The following is a 19650-nucleotide window of genomic DNA, read 5'->3' on the forward strand; positions in this document are numbered from 1 at the left end:
TTTTCTAATAAGCCTGTTGAACAGATGAGTTCTTTTCTACTAACCAGCTGCAGTATGAGAAATATCAACTGAAGAATATTCAAATTTTACATTTCCATAAAATGTAGTTTCACAATATAAAGGCATATATGCAATTTCCTAGTATGACTGGTTTATCTATAATGTACAAATTGTCTACAAGTGGAATTCAGTAATACAGTAAATATATATGTATATATATAAAATCACATATGAAAAGATTTAGTAAGTATAACTTTGCCTTACTAAATATTATCATTTAACATGTCTCAGTTTCACAAAAATATCTCTGACAGTGCTTTTCACCCAGGCACTTTACAGACTAAACACATACAAGAAGAAGTTCACTTCTCACTGAAATGCAGCCACTGCCGGGGAGGCAGAGGAAAGGGACAGTCTTTTGAGACTAATGTTCTGTATTAAGAACACATGGAGCTTTTTTTATTTTGACAATACAACGTGCCAACTATTTCATTTTCAGTCATGTTTGGTTTTCTTGAAGCAATAGTAATTTAAACCACTATTAGCAGGAATATGTGTAGTGTTTTGGGAAGCAGAAATATGGGTTTCATACTGTAGTACCTATTTGGGGAAAAACTAAGGATATGTCTATGCATTGGCGACTGTGCTGGCATAGCCATGTCACTCTAGCTATGCTGGCATAATCTCATTGTGTAGACTCAGCATAGATGGATGGAAGGGGTTTTTCCAACAGTGTGGAAACAACGCCACACCGTGTCATGGCAGCTAGGTCAACGGAAGCATCATTCCGTCAACATAGCTGCATCTTTGCTGGGAGTTAGGTAAGCGTAGCTAGGTCGGTTAGGGGTTTGGTTTTCTCACAACCCTGATCAAAGTAACTATGTTGACCTAACTTGTAAGTATACTCCAGGTCTAAGTAAAGACTAAGATTAAAGGCCTTAGTATAGATCAGATATGAGCTCTACCTTCAGAATTCTGATCCTTTGACTAAAATTAGCAGAATTACAATGGCATTGTACTACAATCATTTCCTCACTTGAATAGACTGTTGGCATATAGACTGGAGGCAAGTAGCATATATTGCACAGGCAAAGGTGACATAACAATCGGTAATTTTCACACACATTAATTGAGGATGGGTTTTATATTAAGTTTCTTTGAAGGTTTATTTCTTAGCAACTGTTGCATAATTTAGAAACCTAACAAAGTATAAAAGTCAACAGATAATGGTTCTCTAAATTTTAAAACAATTATTTTATTAACAGTTTATAATCAATTCAGGAGCCATCAATTCACAATATAAAACTTGGACCACATTTTCTATCTCAGCCATTCGACAGTATCCAACATTTGGTGACTTTAAACATGAAGTGTTTATTTTCCATATCTCCTAGGCTTTCAACCGGAAATTGTACAAGAGGAAGTTTAACGTACTAACTGAAAACTAAAAATATGAAATTATCCAGAAAGGGTAAACATTTCTGAAAGTAGAGATTCAAAAGTTCTAAAGTGTAGTAGGTACTTGATTTGGGGACAGCTGTCTCCCTGCTGTAAGTCTAGGGACTGTAGTCCAGTTACAGCAGGATGAATTTAGCCCTCACTGGGTTGTGGGTGTTTTTTAAACAAATGGGTTTTGCTTCTTCTGGGAGGCTGAGGCAAAATCCGTTTGTAAACAATTGGTGAGTCAAGAGATTGTGATTCTAGTTTCTTGCAAAGCATGAAACCAGGCAAGTTTCACATGGGTTTCACTGTGACTGCATCTCACAGCTCTGCTAATTTCTTAGTCACAGTTTGTTGAAAGGTTTTTGAACCTAGGGTCAGTTGTATATTTTTACACTGAAATGATTCAATTCTGTGGTTTTGTATGGCTTATACCAGAAATGGGGAAACTCTGGTTTTTGTAGCCATGCTTTGAGATTCATTTGAACATGAAACTTGAGGTGTGTGAAAGCCCTTGAGTCAACTGAAGAAAACCTTCACGTGAACTATATTGTTACATGCTGGCTTTGTGTGAGTGATGCTACGCTCTTGTTTGTGGCCCATGGGAACGATATGGGCCTTATTACTACCAGAAGCCAAGGGAGTTCTTCTTCAGTTCAGGTGGTAAAGGACTGTGTTTTAGCAGCTAAATGATCAGAGTTCTAGTCCCAGCTCCTGTTTTTTGTGCTTTATACAATAATTGTCTGTTCTGTACAACACATGCATTCATTAGTGTTTCACACAGCTCCAGAACTAAGTTTACTATGAAGGTGTTAGAAAGAAATCTCCATCTAATACTCCTCATCCTCTTCGTAATCTTCCCCCGCGGTTGCAGCTTCCAGCGCTGCAAGAGCTTCTGCCACCTCTGCGTCCTCCTCCTCCTCCTCCTCTTCAATTTTTGCATTAATTTCTTTATGGTTAATGTGCTTTTCCTCTTGTGCTTCTGTTATGAGGCCCTCAGATGTACGACCATCAGGCATGTCCTCTTTGACGCATATATTTACAGACTCAGTTTTAAGAGCTTTCTCCACTGAATCATAATTTTCCTTCATGCACAAAGGCAGGCTTAGGCCAGGGTCCTCACCCTTATTTATCACTATAGACGCTGCATTTTGGTCTGAATGTGTGTAATTGTCTGAAAAACTGCCCTTTTCAGGAGCATTATAGTTTCTGGTTTGGCTATCACGTGGGAGGTAATCCAGGTCTGGTAATTGGATGGCATCGTTTTGGGTCTCCAGTATTGCACTTTCTGTGAGAGAGCTGTTTTCTCCTGCAGACTGCGAGTTCTCATCTCGAGAATGTTCTGGCTCTTCTGAGTCTGGCTTCTTGTGATTGCCTGTTTCTGGGTCACAGTCTTTGCCAGATTCATTTGGTAAAGAGAGTCCATTGGTGCAGAGGTCTCTTGTCCTGTTGGCTAAAGAAGAACTTGCTGACTGGCTGGAATTTCCATGTCTGACGGTTTCTTTGATTCGGTTTGTGTTGTGATTAGGAAAGGGATGCGTACCACTACAGGAATTGACACCACTGTGAGCATTGTCAAACTTTTCAATGCAGTTTCCTAGCCCTTCCTCGTGAAGAGCAGTTCCTTTGTGGTTCCAGAAGGCCTCTTTTGTGTTATTGAACCTGTTTTTATTTTCTGTTCTCTTTAACTCATCATTTTGCAGTTCATTTTTATGCACTGGAGTTTCATTGTTCTGATCGCCTTTGAATTTATTGCCGTCTGGTTTGTAACTGTTTACTTCATTGGGGTATCTCGAGGATTGTACATCTTCTGGATCAAAGATATAGCTGGGGAAAGGAGAATTTTACCAGTTAATATTTTCTCTGTTAGAAACTGAAAACTGCTTACACCCAAGTCTGATGTGTTGAGATTAAACAACTAGCGCAACTATGCTCAACCTACAGTATTATGTACTAAATGTAAAAAGCATATACTTAGTTGTCGTCATTTGCTCAAGAGACTGAATGCTACAGAACAATGAGGCTCCAGGTCAGAGGCTCCACAAGGGGACAGAGAGGCCATGGAATGCCTCACTAGGTATGTCACAGCCACAGGACAAGAAGTCCTTCCACCTTATAACAACACAGTTGTTCCCAACCTTTATCCCCAGGGGGCTCGATTAGCAGGTGGGCACCCTGTACGTGTTCCCTGTGATCATGTCCTGACCCAGCTGTCATCATCTTTTTTCCTTTCCTCTGAACATTTTCTCTCTCACATCTCCCTTCTGTTTCCCCTCTTTTTATTTTTTCCATTCATTTTTGTACCCCCCTGCCCCTTTTCCATTTGTTTTTTTTTTTATTGCTCTGACACAGGTGTTCTTGTTTCTTCACTATGCCCCTCCCCTCTTTATCTTCTCTGGTAGTTTCAGTTTCCTTCCCCATTTCCCTCACTCACCATGGTTACTCCTGAGGGCATTCTATGCCAAAAAATTAAAAATTCTGCACGCAGTATTTTAAAATTCTGCAAATTTTATTTCTCAAATAAATGTGGAGGTTCCAGCATAATATTGGGGAGCACAGGCCACTGCCTGCACGGAGGTAAGTGATTACTGTGCAGCTCCCTCCACCCCAAACACGAACTCAGCGGTGAGGCTGCACCCATCCCTGACACAGCACAAGGACCGGACCTGCCCCAGAAACACCCCAGGGCCCTGCCCCTCCGTGCCAGGTGCAACAGGTGTGTGCAGGCAGGCTCAGCAAGGCAGGATCCAAGTGTGGAGGGGCTTAGTGTGTGGGGCTCCAGATGTGGATTGAGAGGCTTCTGTGTGGGGCAATCTGGGTGTGGGAGGTTCAGTGTGGGATTCAGCTGCGGGGGGATCTGGATGCACAGGGGCTTGTTGGAGGGTTCTGGGTGGAACGGTAATGGGACTCTGCAGGGGGGTCCAGGTGAAGGTGATTGGGGCTCAGCGGAGGGGTCTGAATGTGGGGGGATAGAGCTCGGTGGGGGGGCTCTGGGTGTGGGGAACTCTATGCAGGGTCCAGATGTTGGGGGAGTGGTGCTCAGTGGGGTGGGGATCCAGGTGCGGCTGATTTGGGATCCAGGTAAGGGTGGCTTGTCAGGGTGGTCCAGGTGCAGGGGGAGTGGGGCTCATCGGGGGGATTCCGAGTGCGGGGTGGGTGAGGATCGGTGGGAGGATCTGGGTATGAGGGAGTCTGGGTGCACAGGGGTTGGGTGGATGGGAGAGAGAGAGAGAGTTTGCAGAGCTTCCTGCGGCTGGGGGGAGAAATTTGTGGGTGAGTCTGACCCAGCCCTGGATGCCGTGCCGGGGAAGAGGAAGTCTCGTCCTCCCCAGCCCAGCCAGGACTAGCAGCTGATCCTGGTGTAGGGTAGGGGGCCGGGTCTTTCCCAGTCCCGCCCTCTGCCACACAGTGATTTACCCCTTTGCTGGCTCCCCGGGTACCCAAAACATACTTCTGGGGAGGGTCACATGACCGCACTTGTGGCTTCCCCTTGCTTCCCTGTCAGAGAGTCATATTTTTCTGCAGGGAAGTACAGAAACCTGCAGGGGACCTAAATTCTGCACATGTGCAGTGGCATTACCCCAGGAGTACGTGGTGATGGGGATGGCATCCACATAAGGCTGAGTGGAGCATTGAGAAGCTTGGGATGGCAGGCTGTCTAAATTGAAAGCCCTTTACTATGTGACCTGTCCAAAGCCAGTTATTGTAAAGTCTACAATGGAAGCAGGGATGTAAGGTAAGGGATTTCATGGAGCTGTGTCTGCCCTACCTGCAGATTTACAGCACATTTCCAGTGTTTAGAAGGTGATGGATCCTACAGCTTCCCTCACCCACTGAACTAGTCTTGCTTCTTGCCACTCAGGTGGGAAAACGCTACAGTGAGAATTTGCCTCCATTGCCACATAGCTTCTGTGGGCTAGCAGCTACACAGATGAAACTCAATTAAAATAAACCAACATGAAGTTTACAGGAAATCAGCATTTTTGGGCTCCAAAGTGGCTTAATTGATCTAAACTGTAAATTCCTCGATTATTTGCAACATGGTAAATATCCTTAACTTAAAGGATGAATGCAGGTGAGAATGGATTTGTTTTTAACAAGCTTTTATTTTATTCTGATTCCAAGCACCATTTCTTCTGTACCTTTTTATCATTTTACAGCACCTGCACCCCATCTGGATTACTCGTTGTTAACATCTGAAAAGAGAGAGAGAGAAGGCAAGGGAAAAGAAAAATGAGGGATGAATTATTTCATGCAAATATTAAATGAATAAATGGTGGTTGCACTGAACATGAGTCTCCAGTTCTGAAAGGTGCTGCTGGTTGGAGAGAGATTCCCAGTGCTTAGCAATGGGGAATGCTGTGGGAACTGGTAACAGCTCTTGTACAGAATGAACTTTTTCAGTGTTACCACTATGTCACCAGAATAAATTCTTCCCTTGCAGTTTGACTAGAAATAACAAACTGTTGTAAGTAGCTTTCTTTTTGTATGTAGCATCTCACAACAGATAACAACAAATCAGGCAGAGCTTCTCCTGCGGGGTGCCAGATGCCTTCAAATCCCACTAATAGCCCAACCCTTTATTATGATTGGAATCAACATGTTGGTTTGTCCCAGTGGTAATCTTGTGTTTAGAGATTCGCTGAAAGCCAAAACCCAGATCTGAACATCCCAGAAATTTGGGAAAATCTGATTCTCAGTTTTATGGCTTGGGTCCATCTCTACTTGTGTCAATGGAGCCAGGGCTCTTTGTAAGCTTCTGTTTGCCAGAAGCTGGGAATGAGTGATAGGGGATGGATCACTTGATGAATACCTGTTCTGTTCATTCCCTCTGGGGCACCTGGCACTGGCCACTGTAGGAAGACGGGATACTGGGCTAGATGGACCTTTGGTCTGACCCAGTAAGGTCGTTCTTATGTTACCCATTTTGCAATAATGGAATTTCTATCCATTACTAGTCAGGATGCCCAGTTTCTCTTGACAACTGAACCTGACAGAACCTGTTACCCCTTTGCCCAGCAATAGCAGATCAATTTCCCATTAGGAGAGACATTGGTGACACTAGATCATGGTATTTGCTAGTGCCATTGATTTAATTTATTTACAAAAATCCTGTTTATCCACTTGCAGAAATTTGCAAGTCCCCAGTCCTGTCCCCAGTGCAGGTTAGGGCAGCATATAGGGCTCCGCTAAATTGTGAACTGATTGTGATGGACCCCTATGATCCATTCCAGCAGCAGCAATGAATTCCCATCTCTTTGTTCCTTGGTTGCTGTCTCCTTGCTTTCAGGACACTATCACTTCCATCATCACCTGTTCCTTTCACCAGGGAGATCCCTTATCCCAATGTCACTAGTCTTTGGCTGTGTAGAGGCGAGTCTCGGCACTGACCTGTTCTGCAATATAAAGGAATTCAGACAGGTTTGACTAGACATTGAGTGTCCATTAGAGCTGTGCTTAACCCAGTATGTCCCCTTTAACAATTTTCTGAGGACTTGTCTACAAAAGAAAGTTGCACTGGTTTAGCTTAAGGTGTAATGTTAAACTGATTCAGTTTAGTAAGTCCCAATATGGACACACTGATTTTCATTTGAGTGTCTTGTTTTGATTTAGCTTAAACCTGTTCTTAATCGACTTAAACTAAACCATAAGAAGTCTGGTAAACTGAAATAAGTGTCCTCGCTGCATTTGTCATTGGTTAATTAAATTGGTTTAAAATCACACCTTCAGTTAAACCATTACACCTCTGTGTGTGTAGACAAGTCCTGAGCTCTGTCACTGCAGCTAGCTTTCTTGAGGGACCTTGGTCCAGACTCTCTCTAGGTTTAACCATTTTTATATTGAGTTTCTCATTGAGTGTTGATATCAGTAATTCATATCCTGTATTCTGTTAACATCTTGTTCCATAAAAATATCTCGGCAGTGGCTTTTAACAATACTAAGTGCTGATAACTTTTGTTTGCTTTAGTTGTAAAGCAGCCTGAGACATTCTGTAGAAAGATGATATAAATGCAGATTACTTCTGTTATTTCTATAAGAGTACTTTCCATGATTTTACACTAGCGTGAGTATTTGAATTGTCTCTGCATTTACTCCTAGGTTTTACAAGCTGATAGTTACAAACACTTGTATTTGTCCTCTTGTATGAATAAACTAATGTTTATGGGAAGTATTTTGTACTGCATTCTTTTGTAAATAATTCTCAGCATTGAATTAGAAATACAGGATTTTAAAATGTCAATAAGAAAAGGAGTACTTGTGGCACCTTAGAGATTAACCAATTTATTTGAGCATAAGCTTTCGTGAGCTACAGCTCACTTCATTGGATGCATTCTGATGAAGTGAGCTGTAGCTCACGAAAGCTTATGCTCAAATAAATTGGTTAATCTCTAAGGTGCCACAAGTACTCCTTTTCTTTTTGCGAATACAGACTAACACGGCTGTTACTCTGAAACCTGTAAAATGTCAATGTTTCAGGTTTTATTTTTTCTAGGTTTACAGCAAGTATCAGAACCAGGATTACAAAATAATGTTGTGAAGTAATATAGTTGTATACAATGAAACATATGTTTTAGTCCTATTAGTATTAGACATCTTGCTATGAAAATTTCAGTGCTTATCTTACTAAAAAGTGCCATAGATGTGTCGATGTTTTACAGCACACACAGTTTTGATAAATTCCCATCCAAAGCAAGTTACAATTTGAATCAAATGAATACTATGCAGACTATTAAAGAAAGAGGTTTGGAGCAGACAGCCATAGCCTAAGTGCACAACTATGTTTTCAGAAGAGATTTCCATACAGAGATATAGGAGGGCTGTCAGAAATGAAGGAGAAGGCTCTTCAAAGCTTAGGGGGAAGCAGAGTAAAAAAAGGCAGAGAGAAGTGAAATCACAGAAAGGGACACAAAGTGAATATTGGGTAGAATGTGGTGTCTGAGAACAAGTGTAGGAGGAAACCTGTTGTATCTTTATATGTTGTTCTATTTTTAATTAGAGACATTTTAGATTTGCCTTTTGTGACGTTTTCTTGCAAAGTCTGACTCTTAAATATTTTCATACTAGTAAACCATGAGTGAACCCATAAAATATGTCAGATTAAGAAGGCATGACTCAGAGCCTAAACTTGCAAAGCACAGTGTGTGAAATTTTCAAAAGAGCTCAGCACTGGCCAAACTCTGCTCCTGTTGGAATCAAAGGGAGTTTTATCTTTGACTTCAATTGGAACAGAGTTGGATCAATGCTGTGCTCTCTTGAAAATCCCCCTTGAGCGCCTTCTGTGAAATTCTGAACATCCTCAATTCTCATTGATTCCATTCTCAGTGGAGGACACTCAGGAGATGCTTAGCCCTTTGCAGGATAAGACTTCACATTCTGAGGTGTTTGTGAACTGCTGAACCTAAAAGATGATGGAATCACAATATGCTAAGAATAGGAATGTGCTGTTGCTAAAATAATTACAGATCTCAGCATAGAACTCACACTGGCAAGGCCAAGGCTGTATTAGTGTCAAAAGCAAAGCTCCACGTGTGGAATGGGGGGAGAATATACCCTTCAATCTTATATAATTACATAGCACTCAATAATGTTGCATGTGCATGCTCCCTTGGTCTCTTGTACTTGACTAAAACCAGCGGGTAGGGCTGTAGCTAGCAGTGTGAAATGTGTGCATATATTGGTCAAATATATTGGTGCACCGCTACAGACTAGGGATCGAATGGCTCGGCAGCAGTTCTGCAGAAAAGGACCTAGGGGTTACAGTGGATGAGAAGCTGGATATGAGTCAGCGGTGTGCCCTTGTTGCCAAGAAGGCCAATGGCATTTTGGGATGTATATGCAGGGGCATTGCCAGCAGATTGAGGGATGTGATTATTCCCCTCTATTCAAAATTGGTGAGGCCTCATCTGGAGTACTGTGTCCAGTTTTGGGCCCCACACTACAAGAAGAATGTGGAAAAATTGGAAAGAGTCCAGCGGAGGGCAACAAAAATGATTAGGGGACTGGAACACATGAGTTATGTGGCAAGGCTGAGGGAACTGGGATTGTTCAGTCTGCGGAAGAGAAGAATGAGGGGGGATTTGATAGCTGCTTTCAACTACCTGAAAGGGGGTTCCAAAGAGGATGGATCTAGACTGTTCTCAGTGGTAGCTGATGACAGAACAAGGAGCAACGGTGTCAAGTTGCAGTGGGGGAGGTTTAGGTTGGATATTAGGAAAAACTTTTTCACTAGGAGGGTGGTGAAACACTGGAATGCGTTACCTAGGGAGGTGGTGGAATCTCCTTCCTTAGATATTTTTAAGGTCAGGCTTGACAAAGCCCTGGCGGGGATGATTTAGTTGGGGATTGGTCCTGCTTCGAGCAGGGGGTTGGACTAGATGACCTCCTGAGGTCCCTTCCAACCCTGATATTCTGTGATTCTATGATTGGGTCCCCTACACTGTCATCATACTTGCAGTATCCCTGTAATCCCCCACAATTTATTATCCTACATTACATACACAACAGTGTAGCTGATAGAGGAAGATATAGGAATCCGGGCCTGTAGCAGAGCCAGCCTCAGGGCACCCTAATGAGTGCAACTGGCCTGTAGTAGGCTGCCTGATTGACTACACAGACTGATTGGTGGGAAGAGTCAGCAGATCAGCTCTTCAGGCCAGCAGCAGCAGTTTGGTGGGTGCTCAAAGCAGTCGCCCACAGCTGTGATAGCTCCTGCACCTGCCTCATCCCAGCCCTGCTCCTGCCTTTTTCCATCCCTTCGGCTTCCTCGGTCTCAGCCCTTCTGTTGCCTTGGACCCAGACTTGCCTCACTCCACGTAACCTGGCTCTGACCCTAAGCTCTGATTCATGACTTTGGCTCTGACCCTCAGCGCTGGCATCTGGCCTCTGACTCTGCTTTTGACCCTTAGCTCTGGTTCCTGATGGCTGACTCCGGCTCCAGCCACTAGGTACAACTCTCAGTCCGTGTCTCAGTCACTGACGATTTTGAGCAGCCCCAGAACAGGGAACTGGAGCTGATATGGTGAGCATGGACCCTACAAAGGCCATTTATCTCTCCGACAGAGAGTGGGGTCCCTATGGACCTTGCAGGCCCAGGTTGCCACCCTGCAGGTGCAGAATGCTGTTCTGCCACGCTTTCAGCTCCAACCCAAGCTCCCACACCTGGCAAGTTTGATGGTGGTCATGGCAATTTTGTGGATTCCTAAATCTGTATCTGCTCCTATTTCTGCTACATTGTACTCACTGACCAAGCCTGGGATTGATTATCAGCCTGCTTAGTGGGGAGCCCCTGGCTTGGGTTTCTCTGCTCCTGGAAGAATCAAGCCCGCTTCTGGGACAGTTCGAGGACTTTGTTCAGGCTATGGAGGTGATCATCAATGATCCATGTCATGAGCGTATGGCAAAAGTCACACTTCAGGTGTTGCTGCAGGGATGCCACAGTTGCTAGCTATGCCATGGGGTTCCGGTACTTTGTAGTAAATGCCGAGTGGAACAGTACCACCCAGCATTATCATTTCCAGCTCAGCCTAAATGATGACATTAAAGGTGAACTGGCACAGTTAGAATCCCCGTCTGACCCAGATCGGTAATATTCAGCTGGACTGCACTCAAGGATGAATGCAGGGTGCAGCGATTTCTGGGGTTCACCAATTCGCCACAGAGAGAATGAACAGAACAGGTAATCATCAAGTGATTTATGGCACTCCTTGAAACCAGAGCCTAGTTTGTCTGGTACACAGAAGCTCAGTTGACCTTTGATCGACATTCACCTTGCACCCATCCTGATTGACCCAGATACCACTAATCCATTTACAGTTAAGGCTGATGCCTCTAAGTTTGCTGTATGTGGGGTACAGTCTTAACATGAAGGCCCATGCAACCAACTCCACCCCTTTGCCTTTTAATTTTGGAAACTAACCCAGTGGAAAAAATATGTGATGTTTAGCTACTGGCTATAAAGGCGGTTTTCAGAGAGGCGCCACCTCCTAGAAGGGGCTTGATTCCCAGTCCAAGTCGTGTTTACCACAAGAACCTGGAGGTCCTATGGACTGCTAGATGCCTTAACCAGCACCAGATCTGCTGATCTCTCTTCTTTGCTCGCTTTGACTTTACAGTTACCTATCGTCCAGGGATGAGAAATGGGATGGTGGGTGATCTATCCTGCAAAGACGAATATATTGAACCTGGCAAAGAGCCCTGTGCCACTGTGCTCAAGGTTTCCCACTTTGTCAAGAGGACAGTTGGCAGGGTCTGAAATCCTCCATCTGCTCCCCGCTGACCTCTTTGTGACCCAGATCTACTAGACCATGAATGATGTGGGTATCTGACTTGATTCCAAGTTCTGATTTCAGAAAGGCCTTCTCTGTTGTAAGGGTTGTATTTATGTTCTGGGGGGCGGGGGGAGAACCTAGGCTTGTGGTATTGAAACTGTGCCACAATTTACCACTTGCAGGCTAATATAAGACTTTGGAATCTGATCTAGAGGAATTTCTGGCCAGGCCTACCAATTTACATTAAGAATTATATAAGGTTCTGTGACCTCTGTGCCCATACCAAGGATATACAATCAAAATCCCTAGGTCTCCTCCATCCTCTGTTCATGCCTCCACTGCCTTGGTCTACTATATCAATAGACTTCAGTTTAGAACTGCCACACACTCAGGGACACGCGGTAATCCTGCTTGCCATCAACTTCCTAGCAAAGATGGTGCACTTCAGCCCATACTGTATTGTTCCCACTGCATGGGAGATAGTTTTGCTCTTCCTGGAAAATGTCAACCGCTACTAAGGGTTATGGACAAGCATTGTATTAGACTGGGGACCTCAGTTCATCTCCCGAGTCTGGAGAATATTTCTCGGACTCATTGGCGTCAAATCCCTTCTCTCATCCACTTATCACCTGCAGACTAATGGGCAAACAGAGTCAATCAAATTTTGAAGAAGTCTCTTCACTGTGTTCTGAGTTACCACCAGGATGACTGGGTCACCCTGTGCTACGCCAAATTGGCATATAACAATGTGAACCATGCCTTGACCCAATATATCCCATTCTTTGCAAACTATGACTCTTAGCTCTTCTTCAACCCAGACTTACCCATAAGTTCCCCAGTGCTGGCCACTGTGGATTTTGCCTCCCATGTACATTGGGAGAATAAGGAACACTTGCAGTCTCCCAAAGAAGCCTTTAGGCACCACGTGGACCAAGAATGTTGAGCTGTCCCAAATCTGCCTGTAGGGGACAAGGTGTTGCTCTCTGCCCAAAGCCAAACTGGATTATTGATATCTGGGCCCCTTCAAGATTATATTTCTTCAGTGGCTTTCTAGTTACAACTGCCCAAGTCCTTGAAGATCCACCCTGTCTTTCACATTTAACTTTTAAGGTCCTACACTGAGAATCCATACCCAAATGGCTCCAATCCGTCACCACCACCCATAATAGTCCATGGATAGGAGGGGTACTTGTTCCACCAAATCCTCTGCTCTCGGCAAGTTAGGGGAAGACTCTAAGACCTGGTGGACTTGGAAGGCTACAGTCTGGACGAATGGTCTGGGAACTGGTAGAGAATATGCATGCCCTGGACCTATTGTGAGAACTCTACGAGAAGAACCCAGCGAAACCAGGCCCCTAGGAGGTGCCCTTTCATGGGGAGTATGGTCAGGAATCAGGGCCTGCAGCAGATCCAGTGTCTGGACAACCTAACGAGCACAACTGGCTTGTAGTAGGCTGCCTGCTGGGCTACACCACCCAACTGGTGGCAAGAGTAAGCAGAACAGTTCCTAGGCCCAGCAGCAGCAGCAATTTGGTGGCTGCTCAAAGTATTTGCCCACACCCTGCCCCTCCCTTGGCCACAGCCTTGTTTCACTGCAGGAACTTGACTCTGACCCTCAGCTCTGATTCCTGACTTCATATTTCGGTTCTGATTTTGGTTCTGACCTTGGGCTCCTATTCCTGGCAACCGACTCCAGCTCCAACCACTAGACATGACTGCCCATGTTCCAGCTGTTGACAGTAGAAGCTTCTAATGAGGAGTAAAAACTCTGTAAATCACCATAAGAAAAATATTGCCTATAGGAAATGTAGTTATAACGGTGGCATGTGCTTTCTATGCTATTGCTGTGTACTTCAATAATTTCTTTGTGACGTTTATCATCAAGATGAGATCATTCACTTTCCATTTTAAATCCTTATCTATTCTGGTGTTCCATTCATCATACTCATCCTCATCCTCATCATGATTAATACTGTTAAAATGCTTTATATCCAATGATAATATTTAACAATTTCCTGGAAGTGAGCTAGCTGAATGGACAATAACTTCTATTTGCAACAAAATCTGAAATATTTAAACAATTTTATTTGTAATTTAGATGAACTATTTGCAAAATTAACATTCAGTTTTTCAAAAAGTGCACTTTGATGCTTGATCTTTAGACTAAATACAGTGTATATATTTATTCCTTAGCATTATTTATTTTAGTGCTTGTGAAAGTTATGCAATTATCCCTAGAGCCTGTAGTTTCTTATTCACAGAACAGGTACAGCTCAGTTAGTGGCAGAACAAACTTCCTTTCATTGCTCGGGTATTGTGCTGCAAACCTGAAATGAAGGGGCCACAAATGGATAAGAGTAGTTCATACCCCACACCTAGTTAGACATTGACACCAGCACTATAAGCCAGATCTTCAGTTGGCATAAATGGGTACAACTCCATCTGGCCCTATACATTTAATTCCAGAATGTTCAGAACACTTATGAAATATTTTTCCTGTGATTCTTCCCCCTCCCCCATGTCCTTTGCATTCTTTTCTTTTGGAATCTTTCATGATTTTGAATTCCAGTGTCACCAGGGCTAAAAGCAAAAGTGCCAACAGTGTATTTGCACTGAGGTGGCAGTTTAATCTTATTCTTTACATCGATTTTTCTTGTCAAAACTATTATTTGAATGAACATATCTTTTTAACGGAAATGAAAATTTGCATGGAAATTTTTTATTTTGGTCAAAATGTTGTCTTGGTTTTTTTGATGAAAAATTGAAAACTTAAAAAAAAAACCCCAAAACCACCCCTTTCATTTTTATGTTTTTGGTTCCTCACCACCTCTATTCTTTTACCCTTTCATCAGTGAGGACAAAAGGTAGTGCGAAGGGGGAAAACCTAAAACTTGTCTTTGTTCTTTTTGTCAAAAACCCAAAACATTTTAGAACATAAGAATGGCCATACTGGGTCAGACCAAAGGTCCATCTAGCCCAGTATCCTGTCTTCCAACAGTGGCCAATGCCAGGTGCCACAGAGAGAATGAGCAGAACAGGTAATCATCAAGTGATCCATCCCGTCGCCCGTTCCCAGCTTCTGGCAAACAGAGGCTAGGGACACCAGCCCTGGCTAATAGCCATTGATGGACCGATCCTCCATGAACTTATCTAGTTCTTTTTTGAACCCTGTTCTAATCTTTGCCTTCACAACATACTCTGGCAAGGAGTTCTGCAGGTTGACTGTGCCTTGTGTGATAAGCATTTTGTTTCATTTTAAATGTTTTGTGAAAATATTTATCCTCCAACCATGTCGAATATTTAACCAATAATTTTCCCCAGTTGCTAGCAAAGCCTAGGACTGATGAGAGATATTAATTTACTTAGAGAACTACTATAGCATAGTGGATGGAAAGTATGGCAGGAAATCCTGAGTTCTGACCCCTGCTCTGCCATCAAACTTGCTGTGTAATCTTGGGCAAGTCACTTAAACCAACATTTTAAAACCTGAGTGTGATGAGTCATCCCTGAATTTCCTCTGAGCCTGAGCCTGCTTAAACCTGATGAGTCCCTGAGCCAGAGCATGTGATGAGTCATAGGAGGCAATTACCTTTTAGACCCTATGCCACTTACCCAGGTTCAGCCAATCCACAGGCAAGAACCCACCTGAGTGATCCTAAGGCAGGTACATAGACTCCTAAGGGAAGCAGTCTTTCTAGTCTGCTCAACTTCAGTACCTCGTCAGGAGTACTCCCACAGCAGGAGAGTGAGTGTGTGTGTGTATGGGGGTGGGGGGGTGAGAAAACCTGGATTTATGCTGGAAATGGCCCACCTTGATTATCATGCACATTGTAGGGAGAGTGGTCACTTTGGATAAGCTATTACCAGCAGGAGAGTGAGTTTGTGTGTGTGTGTGGGGGCGGAGGGTGAGAAAACCTGGATTTGTGCTGGAAATGGCCCAACTTAATGATCACTTTAGATAAGCTATTAACAGCAGGACAGTGGGGTGGGAGGGGGTATTGTTTCATGGTCTCTGTGTGTATATAATGTCTTCTGCAGTTTCCATGGTATGCATCCGATGAAGTGAGCTGTAGCTCACGAAAGCTCATGCTCAAATAAATTGGTTAGTCTCTAAGGTGCCACAAGCCTAGTAGTTCTGATAGTTTATCTGTGCTCCAGCCAGCCCTTGCTTCCATTCTTGCTTCGTCCTATGTCCGTTTTTACTCTAGCCAGCCCCCTGCTGAGTCTGACGCTGGCTGCCTACTGTTGGGCGGTTACATTTCATATTTAAGTACCTAAATAGAAGGGATAGCTGAGGATGGCTGTAGTGGCATTTGTTCATGCTCAGTTCTTCTGGAAATCAAACCACTTTTACTTGCATTACATACATTTAGGAGCCCAGTGTTAATCACTCACTTGAAAATGTTGACCTTCACCTTCCCTGTCCTAATCTGAAAACTGGGGCTAATGCCTACCTCAGAGGACTAGTTAATGCTTTTTACAGTGCTTTGGAAAAAACTGTAAGGGACTACATAAGTGCTCAGTAGTAGTATCGCTGTTTTGGAGTTCACAATGTGTGTGTGTGTGTGTGTGTAAGCTAGAAAAACATTTCTGCTTTTGTATTAAAAAAGAAGAACCAGATTTGAATCTGTTTCAGCCTGTGGTACTACTTAATCTGGCTCCTGCTCGTCTGAGAGATAAAGGGCCTGATTTTCAGTCTGTAAATCTGAAATAACTCCATGACTGTAATAAAGTTATTGTCACCAGAGGAAATTAAATGAGAGTTGGGCTCTCTTTTGCTCAAATGTCATCCGCTGCTAATCCCACTGCAGTGTTAGGACACTTCTAGCTTGTTTTGTAGCCAAAAGGAGAGAAACTCCTTTCTTGTGAATAGAAATGGAGTTGTTTATAGAAAAAACACCCCAGCTATTGTAATTCATTTATACAGTAGAACCTCAGAGTTATGAACAGACTAGTCAACTACACATCGGGTGACCAGATGTCCCGATTTTAGAGGGACAGTCCTGATTTTTGGGTCTTTTTCTTATATAGGTTCCTATTACCACCACCACCTGTTCTAATTTTTCACATTTGCTGTCTGGTCACCCTAACCACACACCTCATTTGGAACCGGAAGTTCACAGTCAGGCAGCAGCAGAGAGAAAGAAAGACACACACACACACACAAAACAAATACAGTACACTACTGTGTTAAACGTAAACTGCTTAAAAGAGGGAAAGTTTAATAAAAAAGATGCAACAAGATAAGGAAACTGTTTCTGTGCTTGTTTCATTTAAATGAAGATGGTTAAAAGCAGCATTTTTCTTCTGCATAGTAAAGTTTCAACGCTGTATTAAGTCAATGTTCAGTTGTAAACTTTTGAAAGAGCAACCGTAATGTTTTGTTCAGAGGTATGAACATTTGAGAGTTACAAACACCTCAGGAATTCTACTACTGGGGGCAGGCAACCTACGGCACGCGAGCTGATTTTCAGTGGCACTCACGCTGCCCGGCACCTGGCCACCGGTCCGGCGGGCTGTGCATTTTAATTTAATTTTAAATGAAGCTTCTTAAACATTTTAAAAACCTTATTTACTTTACATACAACCATAGTTTAGTTATATATTAAAGCCTTATAGAAAGAGACCTTCTAACAACATTAAAATGTATTACTGGTACCCGAAACCTTAAATTAGAGTGAATAAATGAAGACTCGGCACACCACTTCTGAAAGGCTGCCGACCCCTGATCTACTGTATTGAATTTTGACAAGAGATTGAAATGGATGAGTTGGTTGATGATGGAGAGAGGAAAATCTAATATTAGGGAAGAGATATAGGAAGACTGATTTTTTTTTTTTTTTTTTTCTCCTAGCAGAAGATTTTGGGAACACTGCCATTTTACACAGTCAGAGAAGTGCCACCGTGTAGTCATGGTGATTGAGGAAATAGTGACAGGGCTTGAATCCCAGTGGAACAGAAGGAACGATATTGCCTTTAATAAATAGACACAAGAAAAGCGGAAAAGTTCCCTTTTTAAATGTTTACCAGTAGCATTCTGCAATCTGGCTATACAAGGTGAAGAGAATGGAATGAGGCCTTTCTTGAAAAGTGTGTATAAGGGGGGGAGAGGAATGTACCCTAACTTCTGAAATTGTAACTTCTGTAAATGAAATGTGAAATGCAAGGCTGAGTATACATAATAACCCCCCTATCTGATTAAATAGAAGTGAGAAACATAATACTTCTGACTTTGTATTGTGTAATAACATAGGTTGTATTGTGTGTTTAAACTGTGATATGTAATATGGATAAACAAAAAAATACAAGTGAGAAGACATCATGAATAAGGAAGGACAAACTATTCCAATGAAAGAAAAAACAATTGGCAGCCTCTTGCAAAATAATGATTGAAGTGAATTAAAAACTTTATTGTGGTTTTAAAAGGCTGATCCTTTTTTAGTTGTGTTAATGTACTGTTTCTATCCATTTCCTGGTTTTGGCCAGGAGTGGAAACAGAAGTGCCAGGAGAGAAGAAATGTAAATGGTATTTTTGACTCAGCCCAGACCAGTAAGAACTGGAAATCTGACTGAAAATATTTTTGCAAGATAATCCAGCCTGATTTCCACGCCAAAGAGTTTGGCATGAGATCTGAACTTTTGCATGTTTCTTCCAAACTAAACCAGTGGGCTACCAAGTAACCAGGCATTTAATATATTGGTCACTTCAATGGGCTGCTAGGCCAGTTTTTCCCCTCTCTCTAATGCACTGCAGTGTCTCTCTGGGTAGGCTAATGCAGATGGAGTCAGCTAGTGCAAAACCCTGATGGCTTCTGCTTCCCACTGCATCAGCCTACTGTGTCTCCACTACCTCAAACTCCTGCCTGCCAGTGATTAGAAGCACCAATTTGCACGCCCTGAACAGTTCCCGTTCCTCCTACAAAGTGCACAAACCCTCCCTGCTTAGGGCTACGTCAAAGGAAGTCCAGCAGCCTACGCCTCACTGCCAAGGTAACCCAGCCATGTTTCACTTAGTTTCTATCACTGTCTTAGGCCTCATGCAGACTCCTCAAAAACACCTGACATTTTCAGAAGCAAGTGTGGGAGGAGAATAGATTGTGGGGGAAATAGAGGGGGGAAGGGAAGAGAGGAAACAATAGATTTTGGGCATTAATATCCTCCTTAAGTATGCAAGCAGCTGTAAACACCTAGTGGGCTTTTCCTAGCACGAACTCTGGTTTGTATTCTGTGCTGTGTAGGTATCAGAATCTCATTTAAGATTTCAAAGGTTACATTGTGGATATGCATGCGGGTGCATATGTATGAGGTCTGAGAGAGTAGCAGGGGTGTGGTTAGGTAGTGGGGTAATGCAGAGAATTAGTAATGGGTGGAGACAAAGGAATGAGCGATAAGGAAGATGGGAAAAATCAATGACAAATAGGTGAGAGAGGAATGGAAAGATTATGGAACAGCAGATAGAGCTGGCAAGAGGAGAGAACAAACACAGGAATAGAAAGGTGGGAGATTATTAAACATAAGGCACAGAAACACCAGCAGCTAGTAAAAGGAGAGAGAGAGAATGTTATGAAAAGTTACTTGGAACCCCAATCTAGCAAAGACTTGTCCCTGTCATTTGGACAACTAATGTGCTGAAAGTTAAACATGCTTTGTTGGATTGGTCCCTATTTACTGTACAGGTTAAAGCCAAAATGTTACAGAAATTAAAACTATGTAGAAATGTTTAAGTTTAAAATGAGAGACAAAATTCTTTGGTAACTTCCTTTTGGTTTCTAACCCAAACTATGCCTGTATTAGCATAATTTGGTATGGAGGCATCAGTAGCAAATCCATAGTTAAATTTGCATTAAGATTTGTACTTAAAACAGGCCTGAAATCCCTCTACTTCCTATTTTAATAACCAGATTTAGTCTTGAAATTAACCACAGTACTCATTAAAATTAAT

General features: G+C 42.8%; 2 protein-coding genes across 8 annotated transcripts in view; one reads left to right on the forward strand and one right to left on the reverse strand.

Moving 5' to 3' along the window:
• RELL1 (RELT like 1) overlaps positions 1-5668 on the forward strand; it is a 57708-nt gene extending 52040 nt beyond the window's left edge. The window contains exon 7 of the mRNA XM_073342312.2: positions 5601-5668. The gene's annotated coding sequence lies outside the window, so the exon portion shown is untranslated. The remainder of the gene's footprint in view (positions 1-5600) is intronic.
• Positions 1212-19650, reverse strand: part of PGCKA1 (PDCD10 and GCKIII kinases associated 1) — a 64129-nt gene continuing 45690 nt past the window's right edge. For 5 of the 7 annotated variants that reach the window (XM_073342301.2, XM_073342297.2, XM_073342296.2 and 2 more), the window contains 2 exons: positions 5583-5636; positions 1212-3267 (listed from right to left, as the gene is read on the reverse strand). In XM_073342301.2, coding sequence (XP_073198402.2) covers positions 2271-3267; positions 5583-5614 — 1029 coding nt within the window. In that variant the 5' untranslated portion in view covers positions 5615-5636 and the 3' untranslated portion in view covers positions 1212-2270. Of the gene's footprint in view, positions 3268-5582; positions 5637-6753; positions 6837-19650 lie in introns of all 7 variants that reach the window. The other 2 variants (XM_073342303.2, XM_073342300.2) reach the window with 1 other exon arrangement.

Source organism: Lepidochelys kempii, chromosome 4, assembly GCF_965140285.1.
Source record: "Lepidochelys kempii isolate rLepKem1 chromosome 4, rLepKem1.hap1, whole genome shotgun sequence".
In the NCBI taxonomy this organism is placed as follows: domain Eukaryota; kingdom Metazoa; phylum Chordata; order Testudines; family Cheloniidae; genus Lepidochelys; species Lepidochelys kempii.